This window comes from Saccopteryx bilineata, chromosome 2, assembly GCF_036850765.1.
Source record: "Saccopteryx bilineata isolate mSacBil1 chromosome 2, mSacBil1_pri_phased_curated, whole genome shotgun sequence".
Lineage (NCBI taxonomy): Eukaryota > Metazoa > Chordata > Mammalia > Chiroptera > Emballonuridae > Saccopteryx > Saccopteryx bilineata.
The window spans coordinates 302784484-302810294 of NC_089491.1; the positions used below are offsets into that span (position 1 = coordinate 302784484).

Sequence of the window (25811 nt, forward strand, 5' to 3'; positions counted from 1 at the left end):
TCCACAAGCCAGGGGCCGCTAGACACAGGAAGAGGTAAAGACAGATTCTCCCCAGAGCCGTAGGAAGGATTAGGGCCCTGCCAACATTTTGATTTCAGACTTCTAGCCTCCAGCTCTGTGAGAGATTAAATTTTTATTATTTTAAGCCACTTATTTTGTGGTAATTTGTTATGGCAACCTTAGGAAACTAATAGACAAATTTTCTCAATCCGATGCTAAACCAGACATTTAAGGATAAGGACAAAACAGAGTAAGGCATTAAGCAGCAGCATCTAAGAATCTATGTCTTCTTTATGAGAGAGTACATTGTATGCTGCATATTTTGAAATAGAGTCTGAACTTCACTATCACTTCTGGAGGAGACTGCTTCTGTTTGCCAATTCAATGATCCTGGCTGGGGTCTAGGACTCTTTGTTTAAAGTAATCTCGCCCTGGTCATTAAAGCTCAGTTGTTTACAGCATTGTCCTGAAGCTCAGAGATTGCAGGTTCAATTCCTGGTCAGGGCACATACAGGAACAGGTTGATGTCACTGTTTCTCTCTCTCTCTTTCTTTCTCCATTCTTCTCTCACTAACATTAATAATATATTTTTATAAAGGCCCTGGCTGGTTGGTTCAGTGGTAATCAACCCAGCTTGTAAAAGTTACGAGTTTGATCTCCATCAGGGCACACAGAAGTGATCATCTGCTTCTCTTACCCCTTTCCCTTCTCTCTCTCTCTCTCTCTCTCTCTCTCCTCATCCCACAGCCTGGCTTGACTGAATTGAGCACATTGACTCCAGGTGCTGAGGATATCTCTGTGGAGCCTTTGCCTCAGGTGCTAAAAATAGCTTGGTTGCCAGCAGTCCTACATGGGTAGTACATTGCCCCAGATGGGGATTGCCAAGTGGATCCTGTTTGGGGTGCATGAGGGATTCTGTCAGTTGATCTCCCTCCTTTCACTTAAAAAGAGAGAGAAAGAGAAGAAATCTTACTAGATTTTGACATATACCACCCAGTTGGATGGTGAGGGAGATCAATGAAAGTTAATAATTTTCATTGTGTGTGGTCTTTTCTCACTAGATTGCTCTTCTTTGAGGACTTCTCTGCAAAAGATGGGTTTCCTAGGCTGGGCCACACCAGTCTACTCCAGGTTCCATTCTTAGGAAGGCCTGATGTCAGGCCTCGAGTACCAGGCAATTTTCTTTAGTCTTTAGAAAGAGATAATCTCTTCCTTTTGTACTTTTTTCCTTGAGCTGATCTTTCCTTGCTTCTCAATCTCAGAGTGGAAAGGTTCAAGAAAAAAGATTAAGATGGGGCCCAGAGACAAGCAGACAAATGGGTCTATTTTGGGTGGAAATCTTTCGATACAAAGGTAAAGTGAGTCCTTTTTGTTACTATTCAGCATAAGACTAGCTGAAGCCTTAGCTAAATAACACCCACATTGCCAGGTTTATCCATTGCATGCCCATGAACTTGTAGAGAGTGTTTATCAGTATCCCAATATTGGTTAATGTTCATAGGCAATTGTGTTCTTATTCTGTCCAATGAATACATTTCTCTTTCTGATTTACACAAAAACTGTTTATTCCCTTCTCTCCACTCTTCTCTTACTCTTCTTCCATTGCTCTCCTTACCACTCCACCAGCAAGATGGGTTATCAGCATCTTCCCTATTCAAACACAGCTTGGCACTACTGAACCATCTGCTTTAAATATAGCATGTGATTTTGACATTTCCACATATGACAACATTAAACTCAGAAGCAAAAATCATAATCTTGTTATAGAAATATGAAGGATCTGGTAAAGTTGTTTTGAAGGCATTTAGGGTCTGTGGAGGTGGGTACTGACCAAGAGGAACAGAAAGCTCACAGCGAGGGGCAGGGCCGCTCCAAATCCCATTCCCTTGACTGTCACTGGTGCAGCGGATGGTGCTCTCCCCAATGAGATTGAAGGTCATCCATCTGTCTGGGTGGGAGTCACACGTATAAGATATTTCTTTTCCATAGGGAATGTCTCTCATAGAATTTTCTGTGTGGTGCCCATTAAGGATAGCCGGAGGATTTGTACAAAAAATTTCTGGAAAGAAAATGAGACATAAGTTATATTAAAATGTTTACTCTTTGTCCCTGGCCGGTTGGCTCAGCAGTAGAGCATTGGCCTGGCTTGTGGAAGTCACAGGTTTGATTCCTGGCCAGGGCACACAGGAGAAGTGCTCATCTGCTTCTCCACCCTTCCCCCTCTCCATTCTTTCTATCTCTCTCTTCCCTCCTGCAGCCAAGGCTCCATTGGAGCAAAGTTGGTTCGGGCATTGAGGATGGCTCCATGACCTCTGCCTCAGGTGCTAGAATGGCTCCATTGCAGGGGAGCAATGCCCCATAGGGGCTGATCATCACCCCCTGGTGGGCATGCTGAGTGGATCCCAGTTTGACACTTGAGGGAGTCAATCTGCCTCCCCACCACTCTCACTTCGGAAAATGCCCCCCCTCAAAAGTTTACATTTTAATCAGCCTTGATTCTAATGTTATGGGTTGCAGAAACTGCATTGCTATTTAAGAACAATTAACTCTTAGAGTATAAACTGAAGAATAAGTATATCAGTTCTCTGTTCAGATGTAGTTAAATGAAATGACATCTAAATCAATGTTTATTACAAAATTCCAAAAGGGACTTTAGCATCTTGAATGCTTCACAGAATTAAGACTTACGGATAATAGAGAATTCATTCATTTAAAATGAACAAAAATATTCTTAATTGGATTAACAAGAAAAAATTATCAATTAAATTTTTAAAATCATCCATTAATTCAACAGGGTTTCTGAGCACCTACTCAAGTATTACTTTAAGCACAAGATAAGCAAGATCTTTTAACACTGAGGATTTGTATCCTAGAGAATTCTTTCAAAAGATATTATGCATTTACTATTTTTCTATCAGTGATTTAATTTTTTCTTAATCACTTGATGCTGTTATTCTCAGAAATAAATAAATGGATACAGTAATGCTGTCACAATGAAATGAAACTTCCTCCTTACTCTTGTGGGTGCTACACAAGGCTCAGAAATATCATGGCTTTTGAGATATTTACTAGTTTTTAAAGCTTTTATTCTTCATTAAAGAAACATGTTTCTTCTTTGAGTGTAACTATTTGAAGAAACTCTTATCCCCCTATGAGTATCTGTCTTTGAGATACTACAATTTGATAGAATCATGGATAATCTAATGACAAAGTGGAATAACTTAACCAATGTTTACACTCTACTAAGCAATTTTAGGTATATCTTTAGGTTTATGGGAATATTTCTTTCTTTTTTCATGCTTCTTAACTATATTTTAGAAAAATTGAGATTTTTCAATAGGTGATTTCCAAATATAAAAGATCTGATTGCCAAGTTTTATTATATATATATGTACAAAATGTTCAAATAAATTTAAAGCAAATCATTCATGTGAAAATTTCTATTATAAACATATATTTTTCAAAAGTTACGATCAGAAGATGAGCAATATTCTCTTTGATTTAGTGAAGAAGTAAACGGACAGACTGGATATAATGGTAGTGCTTCTATATTTAACACAGTATGTTTCTATAATCTTAAAAACAAACAAACAAAATAAGTCCCTTAATTTCAGTTCTGTCTGCAGCCATAGTCCCATTTCTCTACTCCCTTTATGTTGTAGACTGCAAGTGGCAAAAAGCCTTTGTAAATTCGAGGCTTGGCAAAAGGCTGAGTTCTCCACCCATCACTTTCATATTGGCTATGATGCTGAGTATTTGCACCCATTTCACTTGCTTGCTTAAGTTGCTGGAAGCAATTTACAATGCTCTTCCTCTCACTCTTTGTTTGATTCAGATATTGGCTGATTTCGCTTATGCATGATGGGGGGATTCCTGTTTATGCCTTGGGAGAGTTCCTGTTTTTGCCTCAGATGTGTAACTTTGTATCAAGGACTTCCTTGATTTGCATATGGCTATATAATAAAGCAAACTGGGTCTATGGGGCACTCGGATATTGCCATCAGCATTGAAGAGGCCTCCCAATCCTGTCCTTTTTTAAAAATGAGTCTGTTTTCTTAATTCCACACCATTCTCACTCAAGACCCAGAATTACGAGCCACACTGGTCTGCGGCACCTTTACATTAGAAGCCTTTAAAATGTTGTTTATGACCTTTCATTCTTCTGCTTCATTCCCTTGAACTCATTACAATCAAGCATATGCCCCCATAACTCTACTGAAACTACTTCTAACAAGGTCACTTATTACCTCCAAGTAACTAAAACCAATGACTTTGGGTGATGGGTATACAACATAATCAACAATTCAAATGCTATAGAAATGTTTACCTGAAACCTATGCATTCTTATTGATCAATGTCACTGTATTGAAGTTAATTTTCTAAATAAAAATTTAAAATAAATAAATAAACCCAATTCTAATTTTCTATCCTCATCTTATTTGACTTTTCTGTAGAATTTGAAATAGTTGCTTGGTCTCATCTTCTTAAAAGAATTGCTCTACTTGGTTTTCAAGACAATTTCATCCTCCTGGTTCTTCTCTTAATGTACCATTAGCTTTTCATCTCTTTTACTGATTCCTTCTCAGGTTTCTGAGTTGTTATTGTTGGATTTACAAGGTTTAGCCCATGCATCTGTTCTCTGGACACACTGACTTCCTAGCTGACCCCATTTATCTATTTTAATCTCTTTGTGAAAACCATCAGCAGATCCTGTTATTTCTACCTTCCGAATGTATTTGGAATTTGACCACTTCTTATCGCCTTTCCTACTGCTATTCTGGGTCAACATTTCTAATGAGTTTTCAAGTAGCTTCCCAGCTTGTTCCCTCAGATCTTGGCTATACCTGTCTTTTGGCCACTCAGTACAGCCTCTGCTGTTCCTCTGCAGTGATGGTCAAAGCAGCTCCCACATCCAAGCCAACATGACTGGATCTATGGCCTCTTTGGCTACTTCTATTTCTAGGCTTAGATTGAGCACCATGCAGCAGGTCATATGAGATTTCCCCAGAGTCTGACCAGAGGGATGAGTTAAAACAATATGGAAGCCAGGGATTTAATTCCCTTGGGATAAACAGGAGACAAAAAGGATCCAACAGATTAACTACTTTTCCTTTTTTTAACAAAAAGTTCTGGTTCCACACAAGTGTCCTATATGACCAAAAAAACGAACAACAGTTCTTTTTTGTTTTGTTCTGTTTTCCTTGTGAAACTTATAGCTACCTTGGTAACATAGTATCTTTTATTTATTTGCAGTTTTTTCCTCCCTGCCTCCATTTTTTTTGTTATCCTTTACTCTCATTTCTCTGATACTGTACCCTCCAATGGGACATAACAACATAAACTTTTCCTCTGGCACTGCTTCCTAAGAAATCTCCATCTAAGATATACCCTTTTCAACTTCTCTCTAGAGTAGCCAGTGTGTAATCATTAAAAATAAGTTAGATTGTGTTACTTTTCGACTCATAATAGTCTAGTGGCCCATCTTTCTCAGATTAAAAACCTAAATTCTTACAGGACATAAAGTTACTTTGCTTTTATTACCTTCTCTTACTTTTGTCTTTGCTCACTTTATACCAGCCATATATAAGCTTTGGAGAAAATGGTAGAACAGACTTTCCAAAGGAAATGCCAAAAATGTTTCTGCTTTGGGTCTTTGCACTTTCTGCTTTATTTGAATGGAAGATTCTTCCTCTGTGTATTAACATTGGTAGTCACTAATTGCTGTCAATGTTTAAATGTTACTTTCTCAGTAAGGACTTCCTTAATCACTTTATTTAAGATGGAAACTTTATCCTTTTCCCCACATTCCTTACTCCCTATTCTATTGCATACCTTTGGATTTTTAAAAAAAATAACATTTACTATTATTGGAAATTATCTATGTGTTTCTTTGTTTACTTGTTATTTTAAAAATATTTCTTCCTGTCCAAGAATATAAACAACATAGGAACGGGGACCTAGTATATCTTGTTTACAGGTATACTCCCAAAGTCTAGAAGGCTCTTTGGCACATAGAAGGTGCTAAAAAAAATTAATATATGAATGAATAGATGATTTAGAAAAGGAAGGAAAAGCTGAAGTGTGACTATCACTTTGACAGGAAAAAGGGGAAAATTTGACAAAGCTTCAGGGCACAAATTTCTATCTATAAAGCATTTCTCCCAATATACCTGATAGTATGCTATTAAGTATTTTTTGCATGGTTCCCAAAACATATGATGTTCAGGTGTATTCCCCCCCAAAATTCCTTTTAACTAACCCAACAAAGAAATATTTCAATCAAAATGAGATAAACAGAGAAGCAGACACTGGATAGCTTCATGGGGCAAAAACACAGGGAAAAAATGAAAAACAAACAAAAAAATGAACAAAAAGAAAAATACAGACATGAACAGATATTTCTTCTACTCACGTTCACACACAGGAGCACTGTTATTCCAAAGGCTTTTTGTTTCAACAAAGACACAGTAACTAGTAGAACTTCCCTTTAATTGAAACCTAAGGGACAAAAACAGTCGTGACTGGGTGAGCACAGCATTTCTCTTTTCCCTTCGTTGATAGATTTCAGCTTCTTCCTTCATACTATAATACAATTTAATTCCTAAATTAAATGCTTGGTGAAAAAGCTCAGGTCATTTGGTTTCTCAAGATAGTGGCTCATAAAAATTTTGAAAAATTGCAGCTTCCAGTGAGGGACAAAGCAATGACTGTCAAAGCTAAGTAAATGACAGGCCTGTACTGAAGAAGGAACAGAAAATCTGGACAGGCATTTTCTTGATTGGGTCCCAGACCTTCAGGAGGTCATCTCCTCCTGATTGATCTCTGACAGCCCTCTCTTTGTCATTAAAAGAAAGTTTTTCCTCTAATGGAAAATGTAGCATTTTCTTCTTTTAGAGGACCAGGAGGAAAATAGCTCCTGACAAAGGTTGGCAAATCACAGAGCACGGGCAAAGATATCAGAGACTGTTCTTTTTGCTAATACATTTGGAATATTCCTAAATGGGACTTAGGGGATATCCAGATTATTGAATTAACTAGGAAAAAGAAGAAATGATAAGAGGATTCTTTAGAGCACAACTATCTTAAAACCTCTTGTTTACTGTCAGACCATTGGTCTAGCCCCGGGTCTTTAATTTAATGACTGTCAGAGAGTCCTTGGAATGGTTGACCCCAGTAATGATTGTACCTGTTCAAGAGGGCTTTTAATGGCTAATCAGGCTCGAATTTATAAACAGAGCCTAGCATTCATTGCTAACCAGGGCCTTTCACTCAAGCCATGGTTCATGCTCCAGGGAGAACTGTCCGCACTGAACTGCCTGCCTCTTGCACTGAATTGTTGTCTGCACTGTGCTCTTGCCGTAAGAGCAAATTCTTATAGAAGGCTTCCTGGAATATTTCAGCTGTGATGTTTCCCAGCCATTTGGAACTGCACATCTATATCCTCATTAGCATCTCTACCAACAAAATAGAACAGCTCCATTCTGACCAATCAGGTCCACGATTTTTTGACCAATCAAACTGAAAAGATTTGGAGTCTTCATTTACATGATAATGGACCAATCAGGGGCCAGGACCAGGGCCAGGGACATCAGTCTATTTAAGTCAGTTCTCTGCTGGACAGGAAGCTCACTTTCCCTTTTCACCAAAGCCTGCATGTTCCTGGCTGGAGCTGTAATACCAAAGCTGTCTTGTCAGACTGTATGGAAGGGCCCTGGGCCTTTGCTCAGAGCCAGGTCACAGCCAAGCTATTCCACAGCTGTGGAATAATTGCACTGTAACACTATTCAGCTATCTCACAGTCATTTCTTCTACATGTAAGCTGTATGATAATTGAGCTGTTCCACAGCAGTGCTATTCCGAAGCTGTGCCGTATCATGATTAAACTGTCTGCACTTGATCAAGTCTTCTTCCTCAGTGCACCCTAAATTGGTGATTTCCATTAGCATTTAATTGGTACCAATGACCACCAGTTAGACAGAACACATGCAGAACTGCTCTGTGGTACATGCTTTTTACTTATCAGTGGTATTGGAACTGAATACCAAGACCACGATCATTTAGATTCACATTAAAAGTTAGTGATGTTCCTTGAAACATGACCATCAGTCTTCATGCTCCTTCAACCAACCTAATACTGATTAGATAACATAATTAGATTAAAACTACTTCTATTTAGTCTTTTATTTCTGTTCCAAATTCCACTATCAGTTTAAAATTTTCTTGAAACAATCCTTTGCATGTTACTTAAAAATAACATTTTTTTATATATCAAAATGTAACAACCTTTCTGGAATGTTTATCTCTTCACACTTACAAATTACTATTTATCCATACACTTAATGTTCCAACTAAATAGTGAAGATCTGTTTTTATGATTCTGCTGTTTAATTTATTTACCAATTTTCCTTTTTAAATATCTGTTCATGATTCTATATAGTTTTTACTATTTATCAATCTTTGTTTCAGATATTAGACTCTTTCAGTACTTTTTTCCCATTAGGCAGCCTCTTCTTGGATACATCCCTTTTGCCCAGTTTGTCAGCATATCAGAATCCAGCATTGAGTTCCTGGTCTCTGTTCCAGGTACCACTCACCCCTCATCACAAATGAAGGACACCTTTGCCCCAACCTCAGTATTAAGTGGAAGGAGCACACGGCCATTAAGAAGTTGGTCCAGGAAGTCAGCACATGGTTTCACTGGAGAAAAAGAAAGGTAAGACTGGCATGTGAGGTACAAAGAAATTCCTCTGCAAACCAGATGAGAGAAAGTGTAGGTACCTGCACATCTGGGGGCTTCTGGGCTCCAGTCTCCCTGGGGTGTACAGCGCAGAGAGGCGGCCCCTCTGAGGTCATAGCCAGGATCACAGCTGTAGAGTACTTCCTGCCCAGGCGGAAAGTTCTCTCTGTTGCTTATGGTATGCTCACCATGAAGGATTTCTGGGGGTGGATGGCATACTGAGGAACGAACAGGTACAAAGTTCCTGTCAGTTATGGAGAAATGTTTTTTTTGCTAAGTCTTAACCTTTTCAGGGAGTTGGAGACTCATAATTCAAGGGGTTCAGGTATAACAAAGGAAGTCAAATGATACTCCAAGGTCCTCATTTTACTGATGTGTAAGTCAATAGAGGAAGAGATATAGACAAGGCGCTCACAGTAACAAAGTAGAGAATTAGAATTCATTTCTTCCCTGTCCAAGGTCTAAAATATATTCATTAGTCTACCTGGCACTGAACTCCTTTTTATGGTGCTGGCTATTTAGTACAAAGTTATTAGTATTAGTGAGCTTCCCCTGCACATGTTTGCTATAAAGGCAATCTAACTTAAAGTCTCATCTTTCAAGTAATGAGAAGATTTTTTGAACCTAAATCTATTTAGTAAATTTCCTTTCATCTCTGTTATTGCACTGTTACGATAAAAGTATAGTAATAATTCACACTTAATGTCTCTTTATTTCCTCCCAGCTGCTTTCTCAGTGATTACACAGGCTGATATGGGTTGGTGGAAGAAGTATAAGCTCTCTCTTTGTCCCTATGTGTCAGCCACTCCTAATCTATTTACCAATCTATTCCTAGGCCAGCTATTATGGCATAAAGAGACAAGACAAGCCATCAAGAACAAATCCCTTCAATACACCAGTCTTTGTAATGAGAGGGCAAATTGCTGAGACAATATTTGAGTCAAGGTCTGGCTGCCTCCATTCTCAGACCTTTCGGTGTGTGTTCAGACCATCAAAACATTCGAATGTCAACCTAATCCATATCTAAATAAAGCCGTATGGAAAATCTGTCTTTTAGCAAGTTGCTTTCAATTTTGACTTCAGATTTCTAGTGATAAAATGTAGGAGTAAAACAGAATAGACAAATTCTAAGGTCCTTGTGGCTATTCTGAAGGTCGGATATTGGTCTGTATAAGCAGTTTCTTTCTTTCTGTGATAGATGCTGATAGAAGTGTGGAAAAAACCACAGCAATTAGACTCTATTTATTTTATTTATTGATTTTTTTTAGAGAGAGAGGACAGAGAGAGAGAGAGAGAGAGAGAGAAGGGGAGGAGCAGGAAGCATCAACTCCCATATGTGCCTTGACCAGGCAAGCCCAGGGTTTCGAACCGGCAACCTCAGTGTTCCAGGTCGATGCTTTATCCCCCTGCGCCACCACAGGTCAGGCGCAATTAGACTCTAGGGTCTGACACATGTGTTGTATTTCTGGGTATGTCGCATAGTGCCATGTGATTTGCGTGATTTACTTAACCCCCAAAAAACCAATTTAACTTTACTGTTTATATGGATATAAGAATAGCACTATTTCAAAGGAAAGTTGTAAACAGTCAATGAGATCATTCATATAAAGTACTTATTACACAGCTAATCAGAAAGTTTACATCATTTTTCAATCTAATTGAGAGTTGGTACTTTACCCTGAGAATTGCTCAATATAAGAGTTACAATATCTCCTTACTTAATTAATTACCTTGCTTCTCAGAGGTAAAGGCACATACTCACACACATCCCTACTCTTAATTTCAGGCTTCATCCCCAGAAAAGATATGCACACTCCTCAACACCCGCCTTTCCCCCAGAACAACATGAATCTCCTGGTCCTCCTACAGCTCAGCTCATCCACGAGACCTCCAAAGCTTCAGTCAGACTCACCCCTGGAGCAGCTGGGCAACTCAGGCTCCCATCTGTTTTGGGTCCGGCATTGCACAAGAGAGGATCCTTTCAGGACAAAGCCAGGCTGACACCTAAACATCACGATTTCATTTAAGGAGAACAAGCTTCTGTTCTCAGACACCCTGATTCCATTCTCCACGTCTGGAGGCGTGCACTTGTTGGGCACAATGCACTGAGGGGCAGGGCCACTCCAGGTGCCCTCCTGATTGTCTCCGCTGGTGCAGTGAATGGATGCCTCGCCCACGAGCTCATACAGCTTTTCCCTTCTCTTTCCAAGACTGCAGCGATAGGTCACCACCGTTCCATACTGAAAATGCTCTCTGTTGATGCTAAAGAAATCTCCATTGGGGATGATTGGGGGTGGCTTACAAAGTATTCCTGGGAGAGGGGAAAGCAAGCTAAACAAAATCTCCATTTCTTGAACATATTTAATAGCAATTTTTGGTAAGCAGTTTAAAAAAGTACCAAATATGAACATTTACAACACTTCTGCTCTTGTCTAATGTATTCTAATGTACAGATGTGTTTGCACAATCGTATATTCAGTAATAACAATATGATGGCTTCTGCTCTTCTTAACTAACATTAATTCAAAAAGGTGTTTATATATTATTAGAGTTCATATGCACCTCATTTTAAGTGAGTTTTGTTATGTTATTCACTATCCTTAATCCAGTTCTCCCTCTCCCTAGAAGGCGCTTGGCTTGACTATGTTGTTAGGAATATGATGTAAACATACAGTATAGCATCTGTAACAAATAAAAACAAAAAGCTGTGGCACAACTAATAAAAAAGAAATAAAGCACAAATATTTAATATTAAAGATGACACAATAATCACAGATTAAGAAGTAATACAAATAACTGAATATATGTTCTGGTCTAATTTGGAAAATCTGAATATTCAGCATATAGATATATTTTGAGAATATTAACTCAAGAAATGGTAGAATATAGAAGTGGGAAAAAGTATGAAAAATGCTACTTCTAAAAATATAAAAGGCACAGAAAATTTTATAGACAAATTCAATCCAATTGAGTTCCAAAGCAAACAAAATATGTCTATCATTTTTGGCAGGTGTATGCTAAAGTAAAATTTTATTTATTTATTTATTTTCACATTTGAGAAAATAGTTTAAAAGATACATATTAATTGCATCAAATTATAAAATATAAATAAAAATTTTTTGTTATGTACTGTATCTGGAAAGAACCATTGTTAACTGTTTAATGATTAATCTTTAATACACACACAGTCACACATACCCATCATATTTTTTCTAAAATATCTTTGTAGGCTTAATCATATTTCAGTGCAAGAATATACTATCTGATTGCATTCGGAAGAGCTGTCTGTCTTAGTTAATGCATTCTGGCATATATTAAACATTTTTTTTGCAATACACATGCCTTGTTCTTTTTATTTTTTAATACATGACCTTTTATTTAGTTGTAAATAATATGCACATACAAAGTGCTAATGTAGTAAGTGCAAAATAAACAGACATTTTAAAGCACAAAATTAAAACTAATCAGAAATTATATTATCTTCCTAGTTTCCAAAGGATCATCTCCCACCTGTTTGAAATCCTTATTTCAGAAACATTGTTTGAAATATCCTCAACATTTACGTTGTTTTGACATTTTAATATCACATTGATGCACGTAAATATTTGTATAGCAATATCCTTACAAAAGATTATGGCAATTATTTTTTAAGAATAAATTAAAATATGTCAAATTTCTCCATTAAAGGCATGTACACAGTTGAGGATTTTGATATATATATTGCATACTGGCTTTTTGGTTTTTTGTGACAGAGACAGAGACAGAGAAAGATAGGGACAGACAGACAGGAAGGGAGAGAGATGAGAAGCATCAATTCTTAGTTGCAGCTCCTTAGTTGTTCATTGATTGCTTTCTCAAATGTGCCTTGAACGGAGAGTGGGGGGGGGGCGGGGAACTACAGTAGAGTGAGTGACCCCTTGCTCAAGCCAGTGACATTGGGTTCAAGTTGGTGAGCTGTGCACAAACCAGATGAGGCCGCCCTCAAGCCTGCGACCTCAGGGTTTAGAACTTGTGTGTCCTCTGAGTGCCACTCTGACGCTATATCCACTGCACCACTGCCTGGTCAGGCTGCATACTAGCTTTTTAGAAAGTTTGTTCCCATTTATCCTGCCAGCAGTTCGGTTTCAAAAGTTGATTTCTTCATATTATCACCAAACCCAGAAGTATATTCCTTTTATATTCTTTGTTCATTTCTGCTTGCTCATTTCTCTTCCTAATCAATGTATAGGAAGCTCATATTCCAAGAAACTTCTGGGAAGATGACAATTCATGGTTCAGACGAAGAAGACAGAAAGAAGGGAGCTACTTCTTCAATAGAAACCTGATGTTAAGCGTTGGCAGAGAGGAAGCTGGGCTACTTTCACTAACTGTGTATTTCTTTTTACTTCACTGAAGAGAATGATCTTCAAACTGGGAAATATTCATCCAACAAAAGAGGACATTGGGGACTGTTTTAAATAAATTATACTTATATCTTAAGATACAGAAAAACCAGAAGAAAGTAAAAGTTTGGAACACTCTGAGCACTTTTCAGGAAGACTCTTATTTTTATTTATTTATTTTTTTCAGATATTGGAAGGATACCATGGCTTAGAGGGATGAAACTGATTCTTTGTAATTCTAGGGGTGCAATAGTAAGATTAACTGGTTGAATAAATGGGAAGAGATTTTAACTCACGTTCACAGAGTGGTGGGTCTGTGTCCCAAATGACAGTATCATCTACGATGATACATTTGGCAGATGATAGGCCAATAAGATAATACCTAAAGGCAAAAAGTGAAAATTAATTATTCTATCCACTTCCCATCAACTTCCTCACAGCATGCTTACCTGGCTGAGTTGACAGAGTACAATGTGGGCGAAGTCGAAGGACTAGCCTAAACTCTGCTTATTTTATCTGGGTTTTCAATATTTTGTCTTGAATTTCTCACGTCAATACTTGGCTTTGCAGTTTTGGCTTCGTTGAAGATTGTACCAGATACCAAAATAAAATAATCCTTTTGTAGACCTGTTTGATAATTTCCTTCTTCAGTTCTATTTTCTTCTCATATTATTATTACCATTTTAAAATTTGTTTGCATTTTCCTACCTTACATATATATTTAACACAGCTATCTCGTTTTAATTTAGGCATTTTTTCTGTGAACTTTATTTGATACTTTTGATTCTATTTAGAAGACTTTGTCTTTTAACAGGAAGATGAAACCATTCAGACTTACTGCATTAAATGGCATATTTGATCCCTCCTTCGTCATTAGTTTTTAGACTACCAGGTTCATAAGGTCCAATGATGAAGATGCAGCAATGACTAAAACAGATCTGCCTCACACACGAGGGATTATTTCTGGCAGAACAGACAGATACATGTCTCACTATTTGTTTTCCTCTTTCTTCTTTTCTATGAACCAGACAGGTGAACCTTTTTTAAGTGTTCTTATAATTTGGAAGTTAAATATCCAATTTTTATTCCATTAGAAATTTCATTTTATGGGTGCATATTGTATATAAACACAACACATATTTAAACATATTTTCTCAATTTCAGTTTCAAAATATGTATAATTATCCATTCCCTGTGTAATATAAGACTAGCCTATCTTGTCTTCCTTGGTCCCATTTCCTAGTTATGGATACATTTTATAACTTTAGAGATTGTCATGAAATTATTAATTTATTGCAAAGTTTCACTTTTGAACAATTAGTTGTCATTATATTTAGTTTTATAACTGTATTAAAAATATTTAACCATGATTTTTATTTAAAAATCTTTTTTTGGCCCTGGCCGGTTGGCTCAGCGTTAGAGCGTCAGCCTGGCGTGCGGGGGACCTGGGTTCGATTCCCGGCCAGGGCACATAGGAGAAGCGCCCATTTGCTTCTCCACCCCCCCCTCCTTCCTCTCTGTCTCTCTCTTCCCCTCCCGCAGCCAAGGCTCCATTGGAGCAAAGATGGCCCGGGCGCTGGGGATGGCTCCTTGGCCTCCGCCCCAGGCGCTAGAGTGGCTCGGGTCGCGGCAGAGCCACACCCTGGAGGGGCAGAGCATCGCCTCCTGGTGGGCAGAGCATCGCCCCTGGTGGGCGTGCCGGGTGGATCCCGGTTGGCGCATGCGGGAGTCTGTCTGACTGTCTCTCCCCGTTTCCAGCTTCAGAAAAATAAAAAAAAATAAAAATAAATAAAAAATAATAAAAAAAATCTTTTTTCTTTTTATTTTACTAATTTTCTACATTATGGATGTTACTTATGTACTTTATTATTTTCTTTTTTTAAAAATTATGTCTGGGTTTCCTGGATTTATTTTTTCTCTTTCTAGACTGTGTACTTCAGTAGTGTAATTTTATCCTTTAATATATATTTGGAGCCTGAAGTTGAGACTATTAGCTTGGCTCATTAGAAACACTATCTTGTACAATTTAGTCATGTGAAAGATCACTGTTAAGTCAATATGCATCGATTTCTTTCGCAGATTTTATAATTTATTCATTTCCGTTTTGTATTCTTGAAGTTTAAAACATTCGTTTGTTTTTAAAATATATTTATTAGGGTGACATTGGCTAATAAAATTATGTAGACTTCAAGTCTACATATATTTTATAATACATCATCTTTATATGTCATTTTCTGTTTGCCACCCAAAGCCAAAATGCTATCCTTGAAATATAGATGCTTCCTGAGTGATGGCCAGCTATGGCTTATTATTTTCTCTTTTTAAATTTTTGTTATTTATATTTTCAAAAGGTATGTTGGAATCCTAACCCCAATCCCTATGAATGTGCCCTTATTTAGAAATTGATTCTGTGCAAATGTAATCGAGTCAAGATGAGGTTATTAGGGTGGACCTAATCCCATATAATTGATTTCCATATAAAAAGACAGGACTTTGGACATTGATCCATACAGAGAGGAGAAAGCTATTTGGAGACACAGACACAGAGGGAAACAGCCATGGGAATACAGGGGCAGAAATGAGAGTGACGTTGCCATGTGCCTAGGAAGGCCTGAGGCGATCAGAGCAGGCAGAGGCAAGGTGAGATCCTCCCAGCAGGTGTTTTGGAGGGAGCATGTCATGCCAACACCTTAATTGTGGATTTCCAGCCTCCGGAACTGTCTCTGAATGATTTTCTGTTGTTCTAAGCCACCAAATTTTTCATACTTTGTTATGATAGCCCCAGCAAACTAATAAATGCAATTACCTTAGATACCTTTCAGATTTGTTTTCTCATACAACTTCTCCCCATGGCCTCCCTTTGTTCCAGCTATATCTACTGTCAATTAAGGCTGTTTATATACTTTAATTATGTCCTCCTTTCATTTTTCTTTCTTCTACCCAGTGATTACCACATTTTTTTTCTATGCACTGCCTTGGTTTCCAGCGAGATTACAGATTATTTCCTGAAGCCTTTTATACCTTTATTCATTTCATTAGGAATTGAATATCTATGTTCAAGCTTTTGAAGACCAGATGGTCATAGTCTAGTTCTCCTTTTCAAAATGTGACAGGAAGGTACTATTGTTATTCTGCAAATACTGAACCAAGAGATGTTACTGCCAACTCACCCTCTATTGCAAGAATAATGAATTCTGGATCCAAACTTGATGTCTGTTTCTATGTGCACCATGCCATTCTTAGGATCTGCAGGAGTTGTACATACTTTACCTATGGGAAAGAAATGGGATTTTGGAGCTAGGTGGAGTAATGGAACTTTATTTAACAAAGTGAGAGCAGGAGAGGCAGAGATATAGGCTCACAAATGTCCCATGACTGGGATCCACCCATCAAGCCCACTATGGGGCAATGATCTGCTTATCTGGGGCATTGCTCTGTTGCAACCAAGCTAGTTTTAGTGCTTGAAGCAGAGGTGGTAGAGCCATCCTCAACACCCAGGGCCAACTCATTTGAGCCTATCGAGCCATGGCTGCAGGAGAATGGACAGAGTAAGACAGATAGAGGACAGATATTGGGGGTGGGGATGGAGAAGCAGATGGTCGCTTTTTCTGTGTTTCCTGACTAGGAATTGAATCAAGACATGCACACACTGGGCAATGCTCTATCACTGAGCCAACAGCTAGGGCCTTATGTGAACTTTTGTATACAGAAGGTTTTCACCTGACTGTTGCTTCTTGAAGAGCACATGAAATTCTCATGGCTCCACAGATTTTTGCCTCACCAGACTGCTTCCAGATCAGCCACCTACTAAACACCTATTTAAAAAAGACCTCCCGCCAGATCTGTCTTATCTCTACTTCAAATTTCTCATCAAAACTTAAAGGTTAATTGTGGCCTCATATTCTAACAATAAAATTTTTTCTTTCTACCTGGCTATTCAAACAGTTTCTGTCTTCTTACAATCTTTTTCCTGGTCTGGCATCATTCATTATTTATTTTCCCATAAGGAATTGGTTTCTTATCTGAAAATATTTTTTGAAACATTACCATGAAATAAATATTTCAGCTAATAATTAGGGATGACCTACTTACTCACCAACTCTTCTATCCATCTATCTGAACACTTTTAAGAAACAAATGTTTCTCATCTCTAAAATTTGAAAAATATTAAGTGAAATCCTACGGTTAATTTGATGCTAATGGGAAGCTCCAATGCAAGGTTTACTCACGTTTACAGACATCTTTGGCACTTGACGACCACACCAGGTTGTCTAGACACTTTACATAGAATGCCCTCCTGTAGTACCCAGGGAGGCATTCATACTTTAAAGATGACCCAACAGGAAACTCAGATCCACTGGTTTGGTTTTTCAACTTAGCAAATGGAAAATGATCTGGAATGTTACAGTAACCTAGAACCCAAGACATCAAGAACACCCGATGTAACATAAAGATACACAATGCCTTTCTTTTTTCTCTCTCCCTTGTTAGATTTGATGCCAAAACAAAAGAATCTTTTAGTTCTGGAAAAAAATGTCCTTGTAACCTTGGAAGAGAAAGTTTCATTAGCACATGCCCATTAGAAAATATAATTATCTGGAAGAGTATCCTGCTATCTGGTCATTTTGCTCATATAATTTGATGTAGAAGGCATCATCAGTTCAATTTTTTACATGTTTAGGGAGTTGGAAAGCATTCTCCTGCCCAGGATTTATCATGTTTGCCTCATTTCCTTGTACTTCAGGACATCAGTATCCTTCTCACAAGCATGAATGGAGAAGTCAAGGTATTTCTTGACACCAGAAAATAGCCACCAATTTTTTAAGTCTGTTTCCTAAGCAAGCCACTTCAACACAAGGAGGAAATAAACAGCATCTTCTTGAAATAAAACATGCAAACAGAACTACACTTGTTATTATAAGCAAACATTGTTTCAAGTGTACATTGATTCAATTTATAGTTTAAGCTCCATGCTCTTATGACTACTTTGGATTCCAATAATGTGATTCCAAAAATTCCACTTGTTTTAGACAGTACCTTCCCTTTCTCCTTCTCTTTCAACTGTCTTCCACCTCTCTTCTGATTATTTATTCAAATAGTAACAGTACAGTACAATTCTCTACCTGAGAATTTTCTGGTGGAAGGTTTGCAAACCAATTTCTCACCTCTTCAAGATAATTCAATAATATTTCTCAACATAAAATTTTGACTCATTTCTAAAGTTTCACATGGGAAATTTGTCCATCTATATTGCCTTTTTACTTTTATCTTAGAGCTTAAATAATACTTCTAACTTCTAGTACGGAGAGTCTCCGTGATGACTAAAATTTAACAAATTTCAAAACATAAGTGAAGGTATCCTGGCAGGTCTCCAATCCAAAAATCTAGCTAATAAAACTAGGGTTGCCATCTCAGATATGATTCTGATAGGGAAAAAATCATAAAACTTAAGATTGTCTCTCACTATGGACTAGGTCTCTACCTTGGTAAACAGGCCCATAAGTGCACCACAAATTGAAGTGAGGGCAAAATGATTTCTGAGTGACTAACGTTTGGTCTTTTTCCTTTTAGAGTTGTTTTTCTCTCTCAGAGTTTCCCTGTAGTCATTATGTATTGTCAGGACTAGGGTGCCTTCTAAGATTTGCTTTCTCCTTCCCATTTTCACTCCTTGAGTGGATGTCTTAAAAGGTAGGTTGTCTTTGGAAACCTTCTCTAGACCTTAAAAATACACACTCTCTTTATTTATCCTTTTTCTTTGAGTTCATATTCTGTAGTCTTTTCTTTCCACCAAAATGAGAAGACTTCAACAACTAAAATTACCAAAAACAAAAGAACAAATAAGCCTTATTTTAATTTGGACATTAACCCAAACTGCCTAAAAGCATCTCTGTAGATTGTCTCCAATGCACTTAAATTTTCAGAGAGCATGTGCAGGGGTCTTAAGTCAAAGAACTAATTAAAAGCAACTTTGCTTGGCTTTGTTTTCTGCTGGCCTGTGCTTTTCTCCAAAACCTGTTGAAGGCTTAACTACTGTCATTTTAGGTCCAAAGGTATTTACTTTTAACTCTTATGCCTTGAAAACAATTTCTTCCAATTCTAGTTTTATTTAGAACCACTGCTTAGCACCTTCCCCTCTTCTTAACAGCCCTGTAGCAGCAAAGGTCATCAGAATCTTATGTGTTGACATTCCTTGAAATCACTTATTACTGATTTGGCAATTAATTATGTCAAGTGCACAGATAAATATGACGTTGTATATAATTACAAGCCTTTGGATGTTCTCTTTTAGATATTCTCGCACCATTTCGTATGCAAGATAGTGTGCACTCACCTGGATGTTTACAGCGAGGGGCAGGGCCGCTCCAAACCCCATTCCCTTCCCTGTCACTGGTGCAGCGGATGGTGCTCTCCCCGAAGAGGGTGAAGGTCCTCTCTCTGTCTGGGTCGGGGCCACATGTGTAAGTTATTTCTTTTCCAAAAGGAAAGGTTTCCAGAGGTTTTCCTGAGTGTCTTCCGTTCAGGATATCTGGAGGATTTGGACATAAGATTTCTGGAAAGAAGACAAGAGCTGTAAGATTCATTGAAGAATTTTCACCAGAGCTAATCTGCTGTCATAGGGTGCTATGGTGGGTGCTACCCAAAAAACACTTCAGACAGTCTAGGTTGGTATAGGCCTTTGATGAGATGGGCTAAATGAAATAAAACCTTAATCTCATTTTTCTTGAAAAAGTATGAAAGAAATTTGCTTATCTTGAATCTTCCACATTGTTGTCTTCTGGGTAATAGAAACTTAACACCGTTAAATTCAGTACTATAACTCTTAAAGAAGAAAAATAACCCTTTGGAGGGTAAGCACTTATTCTGTGTTGGTCACTTATCGGGACTCTGAGGTATAGTGGTGAAGGGCACAGATAAAGTTGTCCTTCAAGATACTTTCATTCATGAGAAATATTTCCACAATGTATTTCGAGGGTACTAATCACCTTAAAGATATAAAACTTTTTCTTGATAACTTATTGATACTGATCATTAATCTTGATTATTACATTTTGCTGACACAATGAATTGAAGCATTTACAGTCACTGTAAAAATTCTAAGCAATTCTGATTGCTTGATTTTTTAAAATGTATGGATCTGTTTACAGTATTCTTTTTTTACTTTCTATCATGCTTTATATTGTTACTTCTTTTTAGTATCTGCTTGTATGTTTAAAATAGTCTCCTCACTACTAATTGGCATTTCTAATTAGGCTTGGCATTTGGATGAAGCTACTTCAACTAATAAGAGTCATGAAAAATAAGAAGATAGTCCAATCAATAACTGAGCTCCATTGCATGCCAGTAGGACAACCACTTATCATGTCTCATTAAGAAACACTGAATTTGCCTAACCAGGTGGTGGCGCAGTGAATAGAGCGTCGGACTAGGAGGATGTGGAGGACTCAGTTTCGAGACCCCGATGTAACCAGCTTGAATGCAGGCTCATCTGGTTTGAGCAAAGCTTGGACCCAAGGTCACTGGCTTGAGCAAGAGGTTACTCGATCTGAAGGCCCACGGTGCCTCAAGGCACATATGAGAAAGCAATCAATGAACAACTAAGGTGATGCAACAAAAAATTGATGATTGATGCTTCTCATCTCTCTCCGTTCCTGTCTGTCTGTCTCTATCTATCCCTCTCTCTGACTCTCTCTCTGTCTCTGTAAAAAAAAAAGAAAAAGAAAAAAAAAAAGAAAGACTGAATTTGCCTGAGCAGCGGTGGCACAGTAGATAGAGCACTGACCTGGGACATTGAGGTCTCAGGTTCAAACACAGCCTTAAGCATGGGGTCATCTGGCTTGAGTGCAGGCTTACCAGCTTGAGCACCGGGTCGCTGGCTTGAGAGTGGGCTTATTGACAGGATCCCAAGGTCACTGGCTTAAGCCAAAAATCTGCTGGCATAAAGCCCAAGGTCACTTTCTTGAGCAAGGGGTCACCGGCTCGGCTGGAGCCCCTTGGTCAAAGCACATAGGAGAAGCAATCATTATACAACTAAAGTGCCACAAGGATGAGCTGATGTTTCTCATATCTCTCTCTTCTTATTTCTTACTTTAAAAAAACAAACAAAAAATGAAATGAAACTTCGGGTTTCATGAATAGCAGACATCTGCGTATATGTAGTTCTGATTTCGTAAGTTTTACTACACAAGCCAAATTTTGCTGTCTGAGTAGATGTCTAGCAACATAAATATTGTATTTAAATTTTTTTATTGTATTTTTTTTTTACAGGGACAGAGAGTGAGTCAGAGAGAGGGATAGATAGGGACAGACAGACAGGAACAGAGAGAGATGAGAAGCATCAATCATCAGTTTTTTGTTGTGACACCTTAGTTGTTCATTGATTGCTTTCTCATATGTGCCATGACCGTGGGCCTTCAGCAGACTGAGTAACCTCTCGCTCGAACCAGTCACCTTGGGTCCATGCTAGTGAGCTTTTTTGCTCAAACCAGATGAGCCCATGCACAAGCTGGGTATCCTGGGGTCTTGAACCTGGGTCCTTCCACATCCCAGTCTGATGCTCTATCCACTGCACCACCGCCTGGTAAGGCTAAATATTGTATTTAAATTTGATTGTTGAATAATCATACTTGGAGACCTCAATACACCGCTGACAGCTCTAGATCGGTCATCCAAACAGAGAATCAATAAAGACATAGTGGCCTTAAACAAAATACTAGAACACCTGGATATGATAGACATCTACAGGACACTTCATCCCAAAGCGACAGAGTATACATTTTTCTCTAGTGTACATGGTACATTCTCAAGAATTGACCATATGTTGGGCCACAAAGACAATATCAGCAAATTTAGAAAAATTGAAATTGTACCAAGCATATTTTCTGATCGTAAAGCCTTGAAACTAGAATTCAACTGCAAAAAAGAGGGGGAAAAACCCACAAAAATGTGGAAACTAAACAATATACTTCTAAAAAATGAATGGGTCAAAGAAGAAATAAGTGCAGAGATCAAAAGATATATACAGACAAATGAAAATGACAATACGACATATCAGAATCTCTGGGATGCAGCAAAAGCAGTAATAAGAGGAAAGTCCATATCACTTCAGGCATATATGAACAAAAAAGAGAGAGAGCCGAAGTAAACCACTTAACTTCACACCTTAAGGAACTAGAAAAAGAAGAACAAAGACAACCCAAAACCAGCCGAAGAAAGGAGATAATAAAAATCAGAGCAGAAATAAATGAAATAGAAAACAGAAAAACTATAGAAAAAATCAATAAAACAAGGAGCTGGTTCTTTGAAAACATCAACAAAATTGACAAACCCTTGGCAAGACTCACCAAGGAAAAAAGGCACAGGACTCAAATAAATAAAATCCAAAATGAAAGAGGAGAGATCACCACAGACATCATAGATATACAAAGAATTATTGTAGAATACTATGAAAAATTATATGCCACCAAATACAACAATCTAGAAGAAATGGATAAATTCCTAGAACAATACAACCTTCCTAGACTGAGTCATGAAGAAGCAGAAAGCCTAAACAGACCAATCAGCAGGGAGGAAATAGAAAAAACTATTAAAAACCTCCCCAAAAATAAAAGTCCAGGCCCAGACGGTTATACTAGTGAATTCTATCAAACATTCAAAGAAGACTTGGTTCCTATTCTACTCAAAGTCTTCCAAAAAATTGAAGAAGAAGCAATACTTCCAAACACATTTTATGAGGCCAACATAACCCTCATACCAAAACCTGGCAAGGATGGCACAAAGAAAGAAAACTACAGACCAATATCTCTAATGAATACAGATGCTAAAATACTAAACAAAATACTGGCAAACCAAATACAACAACATATTAAAAAAATAATACATCATGATCAAGTGGGATTCATCCCAGAATCTCAAGGATGGTTCAACATACGCAAAACGGTTAACGTAATACACCATATCAACAAAACAAAGAACAAAAACCACATGATCTTATCAATAGATGCAGAAAAGGCTTTCAATAAAATACAACACAATTTTATGTTTAAGACTCTCAACAAAATGGGTATAGAAGGAAAATATCTCAACATGATAAAGGCCATATATGATAAACCATCAGCCAACATCATATTAAACGGCATAAAACTGAGGACTTTCTACCTTAAATCAGGAACAAGACAGGGTTGTCCACTCTCTCCACTCTTATTTAACGTGGTGCTAGAAGTTCTGGCCAGAGCAATCAGACAAGACAAAGAAATAAAAGGCATCCATATCGGAAAAGAAGAAGTAAAGGTATCATTTTTTGCTGATGATATGATCCTATACATCGAAAACCCGAAGGACTCCACAAAAAGATTATTAGAAACAATAAACCAATACAGTAAGGTCGCAGGATACAAAATTAACATACAAAAGTCCATAGCCTTTCTATATGCCAACAATGAAATATTAGAAAACGAACTCAAAAAAATAATCCCCTACACGATTGCAACAAAAAAAAATAAAATACCTAGGAATAAACATAACAAAGAATGTAAAGGACTTATATAATGAAAATTACAAAGCATTGTTAAGGGAAATTAAAAAGATACAATGAGATGGAAAAATATTCCTTGTTCTTGGATAGGAAGAATAAATATAATCAAAATGGCCATATTACCCAAAGCAATATACAAATTTAATGCAATTCCCATCAAAATTCCTATGAGATTTTTTAAAGAAATGGAACAAAAAATCATCAGATTTATATGGAACTATAAAAAACCCCGAATAGCCAAAACAATCCTAAGGAAAAAGAATGAAGCTGGGGGCATTACAATACCTGACTTTAAACTATATTATAGGGCCACAATAATCAAAACAGCATGGTATTGGCAGAAAAATAGACACTCAGACCAATGGAACAGAATAGAAAGCCCAGAAATAAAACCACATATATATGGTCAAATAATCTTTGATAAAGGGGCCAACAACACACAATGGAGAAAAGAAAGCCTCTTCAACAAATGGTGTTGGGAAAACTGGAAAGCCACATGCAAAAGAATGAAACTCGACTACAGCCTGTCCCCGTGTACTAAAATTAATTCAAAATGGATCAAAGACCTAAATATAAGACCTGAAACAATAAAGTACATAGAAGAAGACATAGGTACTAAAATCATGGACCTGGGTTTTAAAGAACATTTTATGAACTTGACTCCAATGGCAAGAGAAGTGAAGGCAAAGATAAATGAATGGGACTACATCAGAATAAAAAGTTTTTGCTCAGCAAGAGAAACTGATATCAAAATAAACAGACAGCCAACTAAATGGGAAATGATATTTTCAAACAACAGCTCAAATAAGGGCCTAATATCCAAAATTTACAAAGAACTCATAAAACTCAACAACAAACAAACAAACAATCCAATAAAAAAATGGGAAGAGCTCAGCGGTAGAGCGTCGGCCTAGCGTGCGGAGGACCCGGGTTCGATTCCTGGCCAGGGCACATAGGAGAAGCGCCCATTTGCTTCTCCACCCCTCCGCCGTGCTTTCCTCACTGTCTCTCTCTTCCCCTCCCGCAGCCAAGGCTCCATTGGAGCAAAGATGGCCCGGGTGCTGGGCATGGCTCTGTGGCCTCTGCCTCAGGCGCTAGAGTGGCTCTGGTCGCAATATGGCGACGCCCAGGATGGGCAGAGCATCGCCCCCTGGGGGGCAGAGCACCGCCCCTGGTGGGCGTGCCGGGTGGATCCCGGTCGGATCCCGGTCGGGCGCATGCGGGAGTCTGTCTGACTGTCTCTCCCTGTTTTCAGCTTCAGAAAAATGAAAAAAAAATAAATAAATAAATAAAAAAATGGGAAGAGGACATGAACAGACACTTCTCCCAGGAAGAGATACAAATGGCCAACAGATATATGAAAAGATGCTCAGCTTCATTAGTTATTAGAGAAATGCAAATCAAAACTACAATGAGATACCACCTCACCCCTGTTAGATTAGCTATTATCAACAAGACGGGTAATAGCAAATGTTGGAGAGGCTGTGGAGAAAAAGGAACCCTCATTCACTGTTGGTGGGACTGTAAAGTAGTACAACCATTATGGAGGAAAGTATGGTGGTTCCTCAAAAAACTACAAATAGAACTACCTTATGACCCAGCAATCCCTCTACTGGGTATATACCCCAAAACCTCAGAAACATTGATACGTAAAGACACATGCAGCCCCATGTTCATTGCAGCATTGTTCACAGTGGCCAGGACATGGAAACAACCAAAAAGCCCTTCAATAGAAGACTGGATAAAGAAGATGTGGCACATATACACTATGGAATACTACTCAGCCATAAGAAATGATGACATCAGATCATTTACAGCAAAATGGTGGGATCTTGATAACATTATACAGAGTGAAATAAGTAAATCAGAAAAAAACAAGAACTACATGATTCCATACATTGGTGGAACATAAAAACGAGACTAAGAGACATGGACAAGAGTGTGGTGGTTACCAAGGGTGGGAGGAGAGAGGACATGGGAGGGAGGGAGGGAGAGAGTTAGGGGGAGGGGGAAGGGCACAGAGAACTAGATAGAGGGTGGCGGAGGACAATCTGACTTTGGGCGAGGGGTATGCAACATAATTTAATGACAAAATAACCTAGACATGTTTTCTTTGAATATATGTACCCTGATTTATTAATGTCATCCTATTACCATTAAT

General features: G+C 38.0%; 1 protein-coding gene across 1 annotated transcript in view; it reads right to left on the minus strand.

Moving 5' to 3' along the window:
• The window catches only part of CR1 (complement C3b/C4b receptor 1 (Knops blood group)), a 166865-nt gene that overhangs the window by 29158 nt on the left and 111896 nt on the right, over positions 1 to 25811 (minus strand). Inside the window, exons 43-51 of the mRNA XM_066254496.1 lie at positions 19451 to 19669; positions 17349 to 17531; positions 16290 to 16389; positions 13416 to 13501; positions 10650 to 11048; positions 8779 to 8955; positions 8595 to 8697; positions 6413 to 6498; positions 1832 to 2059 (exon numbers count right to left, since the gene is read on the minus strand). Of these exons, the coding sequence (XP_066110593.1) occupies positions 1832 to 2059; positions 6413 to 6498; positions 8595 to 8697; positions 8779 to 8955; positions 10650 to 11048; positions 13416 to 13501; positions 16290 to 16389; positions 17349 to 17531; positions 19451 to 19669 (1581 nt within the window). The remainder of the gene's footprint in view (positions 1 to 1831; positions 2060 to 6412; positions 6499 to 8594; positions 8698 to 8778; positions 8956 to 10649; positions 11049 to 13415; positions 13502 to 16289; positions 16390 to 17348; positions 17532 to 19450; positions 19670 to 25811) is intronic.